The sequence below is a fragment of the Capra hircus genome, chromosome 19, assembly GCF_001704415.2.
Source record: "Capra hircus breed San Clemente chromosome 19, ASM170441v1, whole genome shotgun sequence".
Classification (NCBI taxonomy): Eukaryota; Metazoa; Chordata; class Mammalia; order Artiodactyla; family Bovidae; genus Capra; species Capra hircus.
Window position 1 is genome coordinate 43,457,413 of NC_030826.1, and position 9,293 is coordinate 43,466,705.

Here is a 9,293-nt window from a genome sequence, read left to right on the forward strand (position 1 = left end):
TGGGCCACGATCAGTCTCCTACAGGCCCCCGTCTGCCTTCGGGAGCCAGAGCAGGCTTAGTTCAAGAAGGATGGGGTCCTGGGAATGCAGGATAACTGAAAGGTTCTGATTGCAGAATTCAGAACAGCCCTGCCTGCCTCCCCAGGGTTAACCCAAATACTCAAGCAGATTCCCTCTGGGCAGAAGATTGAGGCTGTGGCTCTGAGACTCCAGGGATGAAGGCTGGAGACTCAGGACTTCCTGTGCATCTGTGATTAGAACAAGATGGAACGGGAGAGATCCCTCAGGGAACCGGGGAATGTGGAAAGGAGTGGGGACCCAGGTAGGGAGAAACCTCTCCCCGGATAGCAGATAGATGCGCAATGAGAACTGGTGTGCCTGTTCTTATTCCTGGGTAGGGAGGCCAGTATCTGGTAGCCATTTCCCAGTGCCTCCATTCCAAGATAAAGATAAAAACCAGAATCACTTGTACAGCCTTGAATTTTCTAAAGTGCTCCCAGCTCAATCACCTCAGTGAGTTCCTACAACAATCCGTTTTACAGATTCAGAAACTGAGTCTCAGAGACATTAAGTAACTAGCCTCAAGCCACGTAACTAGTCAATGGAGATCCAGGGTTTGAAACAGTCTAACTCCAAAATCTGTGCTCCTTTTTTTTTTTTTTTCCTAAGTAAGGCTGTGAAAGTATTGCTATAATTTCCCACTTTTTGACTAAGAAACGTGAGGCTCAGAGAGGCAAAGATACTAGCCCAAGGTCACACAGCTCTCTAAGACTCAAGTTCTGACTTAGATTTCCAACCCCACCAGTGCCAGCAAACCACCACCACCTCCCCCAGCCCCGCCCCGCCCCCGCCTGGTCCCAGGAGCCTCTGAGTCTTCCCTGCTCAGTGTCCCTTCCCCCACCCCTGGCTCCCTCCCCAGCTCAGGGGTAGGAGCATAACTGACTGTGTCTGAATGACTCAGTGAAGCCCTAGTAGTGGGCAAGGGACTTCTCACCCCTGAGGTTCTGCCATTTCAGATCACAACACCAAAAGAGTGTGTTGGGAGAGGACCACGGGCAAGAGTGGGGTGGGGATGAGGACTGGAGGTGATGCTGCACAGATCCAAGCTTTGATTTTCCTCATGGTAATGAGGATAAAGGAAGGCTCAGGAATTGCCAGAGTTCTGCCTTCCTCCTTTCAATTCTGATTTCTGGCAACAAGAACAATAACGCTCCACCCAATTCCGCAAAGCAGAATAGAGATCGTTCTGTCTCCAAAAGCCCTGCTGGCCCTTCCCTGGGCTTCAGGGTCCAACTTGATAAAATGAGGCTGGTGAATTAGTGGCTGGTCTCCTAATGGCTGGAGCTGCCCAGGTGGCACCTGTGGTAAAGAACGCACCTGCCAGTGCAGCAGACATAAGAGATATGGCTTCGGTCACTGGGTCATGGAGATTCCCTGGAGGAGAGCATAGATACTCACGCCAGTATTCTCGCCTGGAGAATCCCACGGACAGAGGAGCCTGGTTACAGTCCATAGGATCGCGAAGAGTTGGACATAACTCAAGCGACTCAGCATATACACCCCAATAGGCGGGCCTCTAGTGAGGCCACCAGGGGGCGCCAGGCTCCAGCCATAGTACAAAGGGCTTGGGCTCCCACAGGACTGCAGCTGCTGTGGGACCGGTTATGGCCATTACCCAGGGCAGGTCCCAGCCCCTGCGGACACATGGTAGATCTGGGGATTGGCTCAAAGCTGAGGCCATCTATAGTTGCGTCCTGTCACAGAGGTAAACAGCTTTGTCAGTGCCTACAAAAACGACACTCTACAATGTCAGCAGAACCTACAGCTTTCATTTTTCTCCGTTGTGAACAAGAGATTCTTCTTCTGGATCCTCTCAACGATGCTGTGACAACTGAGGAGGAGTGGGCAGTGGATGCGTTTTCTCCAACGTATGATCACATCCAGACTGGGTGATCCTTCTCACTCACCTTCATCTGTTCCCAGGGCTTGCCATGGAGCTCTGCTTCGAGAAGCACCAAGGACGTACCTGCAGACAGACTAAGTGAAAGTGGTCCGCCTCCCCTGCCCAACCCCACGCTCTCTGGGACAGGGACGGTGGCCACTGGGCAGTGTTAGGATGGAGTGAAGGCTGCAGTAAGACCAGGAAAGGAAGACCCCAGAAACACCTGAGGTCACAGGGCGAAGGTGGTCCCTACATACAGGACTGCAAAGGCAGGAATGCGATTAGCTTTACATACCCCTCCAAAAATTCCTCCAAAGCAGCCTGGGCCAACTGTTAGGCCACTGTCTTATTCTCACACTGGGTTGGCAGCAGCAAGGAGGCAGGGAAAGGAAATGGTGGCCAGCCCCAGATACCAGGAACTCAGAGGGGTCCCCCATTCCCTAGGGAAACCCTTGGGTTGAGGTTTATCTCTCTCTCTCTCTCTCTCTCTCTCTCTCTCTCTCTCTCTCTCTCTCACACACACACACACACACACACACACACACACACACCCCTGGGGTCCTTGTCCCACCCACTCAGGCCCAACTAGGGGCTCAGGTCATTAATTTGCAACCTGGGCTCTGGCCCCACTTCTGTCCACCATGAGGAGTCCATCTGCCTCCAGGGTCCCCTAAAGGCTCAGGAGGGCTGAGTAGTCCTCCCTGCCCACAGTGCCTGCAAAAGCAAATCCTATCATTGTCAGCTCAATTTTTTCCTGAGGAGGAAGGCTTTTTTTCTTTCTAAGAGACAGGCTAAACCAATCCGTATAATAAATTATCGCAGGAGAGGAATAGTTGAAGGGGGAGGAAAGAAAAACTGGGTGTGGGTCAGGTAAGGGCTTTGGGTCACATATGGGCTGGGTGTGGAAGGAGGGGAGTTTTTCCCTTGGGGTGGTTGGAAGGAAACAGTATCAGAGCCGTTTTAAGATGGGTTAGGAGTGAGTTCTTCCCTGGTAGTTCAGCTGGTAAAGAATCTGCCTGCACTAACAAACACATGAAAAGATGCTCAATATCACTCATTATCAGAGAAATGCAAATCAAAACCACAATGAGGTACCATCTCACGCCTGTTAGAATGGCTGCCATCAAAAGGTCTACAAACAATAAATGCTGGAGAGAGTGTGGAGAAAAGGGAACCCTCTTACACTGTTGATACCTACCACTCTGGAGAACAGAATGGAGATTCCTTAAAACACTGGAAACAGAACTGTCATACAACCTAGCAATCTCACTGCTGGGCATACACACCAAGGAAACCAAAATTGAAAGAGACACATTTACCCCAATGTTCATTGCAGCACTGGTTACAATAGCTAGGACATGGAAGCAACCTAGATGTACACTGGCAGAAGAGTGGATAAAGAAGTTGTGGTACATATACACAATGGAATATTACTCAGCAATAAAAAAGAAAGCATTTGAGTCAGTTCTAATGATGTGGATGAAACTGAAGCCTATTATACAAAGTGAAGTAAGTCAGAAAGAGAAACACTAATACAGTATATTAACGCATATATATGGAATTTATAAAGATGGTAATGGCGACCCTATAAGCAAGACCGCAAGAGAGACACAGATGTAAGGAATAGACTTTTGAACTCTGTTGGAGAAGGCAAGGGTAGGATGATTTGAGAGAATACCATTGAAAGATGTATATTACCATATGTAGAATAGATGACCAATGCAAGTTCCATGCATGAAGCAGGGAACTCAAAGCTGGTGCTCTGGGACAACCCAGAGGAATGGGGTGAGGAGGGAGGTGGCAGGGGGTTCGGGATGGGGGATACATGTACACCTGTGGCTGGTTCATGTCAATGTGTGGCAGAAGCCACCACAATATTATAAAGTAATTAGTCTCCAATTAAAATAAATTAATTTAAAAGGAAAAAAAAAAAAGAATCTGCCTGCAATGCAGGAGACACCAGTTCAATTCCTGTGTCAGAAAGTTCCCCTGGAGAAGAGATAGACTACCCATTCCAGTATTCTTGGGTTTCCCTGGTAGCTCAGATGGTAAAGAATCCAACTGCAATGCAGGAGACCTGGGTTCCATCCCTGGGTTGGGGAAATCCCCCGGAGGAGGGCATGGTAATCCACTCCAGTATTCTTGGAGAAGGAAATGGCAATCCACTCCAGTATTCTTGCCTGGAGAATCCCATGGACAGAGGAGTCTGGCAGGCTACAATCCATGGGGTCACAAAGAGTCGGACACGACTAAGGGATTAACACTTTCACTTTTCAGAGTGAGTAGGAGAAGAAAGGAAAAGAAGAGGGACATTCATAAGCATGTGCCAGGCTATGTCAAGCTGACTCAGCTCTTCTACTCACTAGCTCTGACATTCATTAGCTGCGTGACTTTTGGCAGCTTACATCTCTCTGAGCCTTAAAACGGTGAACTAATATTATTGAATTGGCCAAAAGGTGTGTTAGAATCTTTCCATAAACTTATGGGAAAACCCAAATGAACTTTTTGGCCAATCCAATATTATTTAAGGTCTGAGGATCCCTGTTTCATCAGTGAAGAAATAAATGCAGTGACATGAAATGACTAGGCCAGTCACACAGCCAGTGAATGATAGACGTGGGACTCAAATCCAGATCTTTTGTCTCTGAGGCTTCTGCAGCAACTGTGGGGTTCCTGCCCTTGAAAGACTCAAAGTGTAAGATAGAGCTGCTTTTAGGATAACTTGCTGTGCAGGGCAATAACCAGCACAACTACCCTTTCTCCTTCCCTCCCTTCCCAGTGGCTAGAACTGGGATGCAGCTATGAGCCAGATGGGTTATCTTCAGTCATTTAGATGAGGGCTTGGGAAAACCACAGGATAGGCAGCTGGGCTGTTAACAACCGCATGGAGCAGAGCTGCCAATGCCCCAGATGAAACTGGCATTTTATGTAAGAGAGAAATAAATTTCTTTCTTAAGGAATTTTTAATTACATCTCAAGTTTAAAAGCCAGATCAATACCGTGGCCATATGATGTATGTAAAACAATTAGCTTATTGTCTAACACATAAGTAAGTGCTTTTTTTGGCTGTGTTATGCCAAAAAAAGGATCTTAGTTTCCTGACCAAAGATCAAACCTAAGCCCCTGCAGTGAAAGTGCTGAGTCCTAACCACTGCACCACAAGTGAACTCTCAGTAAGTGCCTTTTTCAAAAGTAACTATTGAAATAATATTGGCATCATTAATGTTACATCTAAGGTTCCCTCCAGCTCCAACATTGGTTGAGTCTGATCAGCAGTGGATTAATCATCTCTCAACACTTCCTCCAGTGGACTTGAAGCAAACCCTTGTCACCTATGGTGAACCAGACATGTCAAGCTGGGCAGAAATTGTCTGTGGCCATAAAATTTATACCAGAGGTCTCTTCTATTAGCTTCAAACTGACCACAGCTCTCCCAGCAGACCAACAGATAGGAGACCATGGACACAAACACAGATTCACATCCTCCCACACCTCCAACCACAAAATGAACCAAAGTCTGTAGCAGCCATTGCATGATCCCATCCTACCTCTCCTGGGGTTGGGCCGGGGACTTGATCAACTGGTTAGAATGGTTAGAGAAGAGGAGTGGTTAGAGTAGAGAGAAGACAGGAGGAATTGTGATGGAAAGTGAGTCTCAGAAGGTAGACTGTTGTAGGAAGAGGAAACCAGAGAGATCCAACTCCACCCCCAAGCAATCAGGGCAGGCTTCTGGGAGGAGGTAGCCACTACCCTGAAGCTCATCCCCAGACTGAGGAGAGGGAAAGGGATCTACAGCAGGGGGAGTGGCCAGGCCGAAGGCTTAGAGCATTGGAGTCTGCACGGCCTGTGACCTGACCAGGCCCTCGACCTGCTTCCCTCTCCCCTTTCCACTCTACCTTCTAGGAGACTAGAGGGAAGTGCAGGGAAGGGAAGGTGGGAGAGCCCCAGGGACCCCAGGGCAGGTGGTGTCTGACCAGGGGCCTCTCCTCCAGCAATGGCAGAGCCAGCTTGAGGCTCCTCTCCCAGAGCCACCTCAGGAAGGCATCCCTCTCATGACCTTGTCCCCAGGACACCATGCTTGGTGACTTATCTCCTGAGTGTGAATTCAGAAAGGGGAAGGGGGCAGCAGAGAGAAAGGGCAGCCTCCACACTCCCACTGCTCCTGCCCAGGCATTGGGGGTGTTGGAAGTGACCCCTTCCCCCAGCACACACACCCATCTCACCCCACAAATGACTCTCCCTCCACAGCCCCAGCTGGGGTCCCATCTCCACTCCTAGTCACTACAGCCCCCGGGGTTAGTGATACATCTCCTCGGGGTAACCTGGGGTGTTGGTGCCAAGCCCATTCTCCAGACACTTCCCTCTTTGGGGGATGGCGCAGCTCTGTCCCCAGCTACTCTGCTGGGCTGCCTAGCTTGCTCCTTTCCACACCCTTCACCCTCCAGCAGCAATTCTTCCTGCTCCTCCCTAACCCTTTGGAAGAACTTTCAACCTGCCCCCACCCCACCTGCCTAGAGCGCCAGAGGACCCTTGTCTGGGTGCCATCCACTCCTCAGGCTGGGGGGTAGCGTTTTCTCTTAGTTCAGAGCAGAGAGGGCCCCTCACTCCACCCCAGCCCTGGCCTCAGGCTCCTTTGGTCTCAGGCGTCATCTTCTATCCTCTCAGCTTTCTCCCCTCCACCTTCCACTCCCACCTGGATGCCACCTCCACGAAGGACAAGAGACAAGATGTAGAAACGCACCATTTCCAGTTCAGTGAAATTTGCACTTTATTTAGAGATCAAGGAAGGACCACATCCGGCCCTCCAGCCCAGGGGCGGGGACGGGGAGAAATGGAAAGAAGGACCCCAAATAAGGACTTCAGAGCCAGCAAGCCCTGAGAGGAATCCAGGCTCCGGGGTCAGGAGCAAACATGGAAATGGGGTTGGTGTCTTAGCACATGTCTCTCTCTCGAGGCCGTCGGGGTCTTCACCACAGGTAGGCTCCTTCTGGCCTGTAGGAGGGAAAGGAAAGGAGTCATACGGAGCCAAGCCCGGCGTCGGATCTGGGTAGGCGAGATTGGGGAAAAGTACTAGGCGGCGGGAATAGGGTGGAAGGAGGACCAGGCCACCCTCCAGGGGACAGCCGTCCGGCGGGGCGCTTTTACCGCGACTTGACCGGCGGGTCCTCGCGATCTGGAAAGAGCAGTATAGACAGAAGAGCTTCTGAGAAGTCTCGTTTCCCAAACCTGCGGGGCGGAGCCAGAGATGGGTGGGGTCGTGTCTGGCCACGCCCCTGGTAACAGGCAGGCCCCGCCCACCCCGCACACGTTCTCACCGTTGCCGAGTGACCAGGTTGAGGTAGTGGCGCAGCGAGGTGTAGTAGCGGTTCAGCTCATCTGGCGAGGCGTGCTCTCCCGGAGCTTGGGGTTTGGCGGGGTAGGCGTCGACCAGCTCCCCCAGGCAGACGAGCAGGGTCAGTAGCACTGTGGCCATGGCAGGCCGCGATCTGCGCCCCGCCATCATCTGCAGAGGGGCACTAGAGTCAGTCCGAGTATCTACTCGGAAGCTAGAAGCTGAGGTTGCCATCTAGCCGAGGCTTCAGCGACCTGTCTGGGGCTGGTTCCCGACCAAGGCTTAGCCACCTGCTGGCTGTGTGTTCTCAGGCACTGCACCATCTCTGGCCTCAGTTTCCTCATCTGTTAAAAGGGCATACGCCCTGCCTGCCTCCACCAGAAGGGCAGATGGAGGAATAAAGCTATGCTGGCAGCAGGGACTCCCCGGCTTTTCTCCTTCCCACTTCCGCTGACTCCCTTCTAAACCAGCTTCTCACCACTCAGTCCGTTTCCACCTTGCTAGCCTCAGTTTTCCCACAAACTAGCCTGGGATCCCCCGACCAGACCATTGCTGGGTCCCAGGCCACTCACAGCGACAGCTCCAGAGGCAGAGTGGTCAGGAGATGGAAGGCCAGAGGAGTCCGAAGGGCTGGACTTCTGCAGGTGGGGCTGCGGCCTCCTCAGCTCAGTGCGTTCCATGTGGGGCTTATATCCTGGTCTGAAAGGGGAGGGGAACTGGAGGGGGGAGGGCTCTCCTTCCTCACTCCACCCAGGGGCAGATCGCTGAGCTTACATTCAGACAGTAAGTGATGTCTCCACCTCCAAGGAGCCAAGGCGGAGCCCCCAACACTTGTACTCAGGGTACCTCTGGACAGGATGCCTAGTCAGAACCCCATCTTCACCCTTCAGCACCCCAACAGCAGGTGAAGCCTCCTGAGGAAGTGAACCATCTGGTCTAGATTCCTGGGAAGACCCCTAGGACCAGGGTTGACATTCCTTCTTTCCTAGCCTGTCCATGGTGGGGGAGAGGAGATGCAGGCAGGAGGCCAGATTCATATTTTCCAGCCTGTGGGACTTACGACCACTCCTTCCAAAAGCCAACCTTTTCAGCCTATTCTCCATAATGCATTGACAGGAACTGTGGGGAAAACCTCTTGCTACTGGAGGCAGAACGGGAGCTATAACCTTGGCTCTTGACCTGCTGTCTGTGAAGTCTTGGAGGAGGGAACCCTCTGGACACTCCACTATGTCTCCCTCTGTTCAAGAGTTGGGAGAGGGGTGGGAGGGGGCAAAGGTCAGTCCTCTCCCCAGAAGCAGCTGAGTCAGCCACCTGTACACCCAGCCTGACACATACATGTTCGGGTCCAGCAGGCCTGGTATACAGACCCCTTGCCAGGCAGTGTGCCCCCATTTCCATCCAAGGGTCACTTGGGTACTGGGGTCTTACAGGATTGAGTGATGCCAGGAATGCCCAACAACATGCCACCATCCCTAGCCCATTACAATCTCCACTGGGCTCAGGGTCAAAGATCCCCACCAAGGAAAGGACTCTTGTTTGTTAAGCACCTACTGTGTACTGGGCAGTACATGATTTCAGGCACAATAACACAATGAGATGCGTTTCTCCCCACATTACAGATGAGGAAACTAATGCTCTGAGAGGTAAGGAAACAACAGCCAAGGTCACTCGGGATTCAAACCAGAGAAAAGGGCTGAGGCTGACCCCAGGGAGAGGCCCACTCAATCACGATGGACAGAAAGCCTTACTATCTCAGACAACCGTGAGGCTTAGGAGTCAGGCATGCAGGGAGGGGAAGGGAAGCTAAGTAAGTATGGAGTCTACTGACCCCATCAGACCCACCTGCCTCCGACAGGAAAAAAGAGTGCTACAAGGAAGTCTCCAGTGAACATTTCCAGCTCCCTTTCTCTGCCCTGGCTGGATCCTCCAGTGCTTGCAGACTTCCCATCAGCCTATGAGAGCAGGAGGGACCCTCTTGTTCAGGCCCCGAGTTCTGGGCCAGCCCTTCCACCCTCAGGA

At 51.7% G+C, this 9,293-nt stretch overlaps 1 protein-coding gene across 1 annotated transcript; it reads right to left on the bottom strand.

Moving 5' to 3' along the window:
* On the bottom strand, positions 6,751-8,143 carry LOC106503280 (peptide YY). The gene is made up of 4 exons (XM_018064049.1): positions 7,847-8,143; positions 7,258-7,445; positions 7,088-7,168; positions 6,751-6,934 (listed from the first exon to the last, which is right to left on the bottom strand). Exons 1-4 carry the CDS (start codon positions 7,952-7,954, stop codon positions 6,910-6,912), a joined length of 402 nt encoding a protein of 133 aa, XP_017919538.1. The 5' UTR covers positions 7,955-8,143; the 3' UTR covers positions 6,751-6,909.

Excerpts from the sequence above, each read along its gene's own strand:
- LOC106503280 (XM_018064049.1), bottom strand. The coding sequence starts at position 7,954 with ATGGAACGCACTGAGCTGAGGAGGCCGCAGCCCCACCTGCAGAAGTCC. Across the intron at positions 7,169-7,257 it reads AACCTGGTCACTCGGCAACG|GTTTGGGAAACGAGACTTCT; the intron begins GTGAGAACGTGT and ends TCCGCCCCGCAG. Across the intron at positions 6,935-7,087 it reads GACCCGCCGGTCAAGTCGCG|GCCAGAAGGAGCCTACCTGT; the intron begins GTAAAAGCGCCC and ends TCCCTCCTACAG.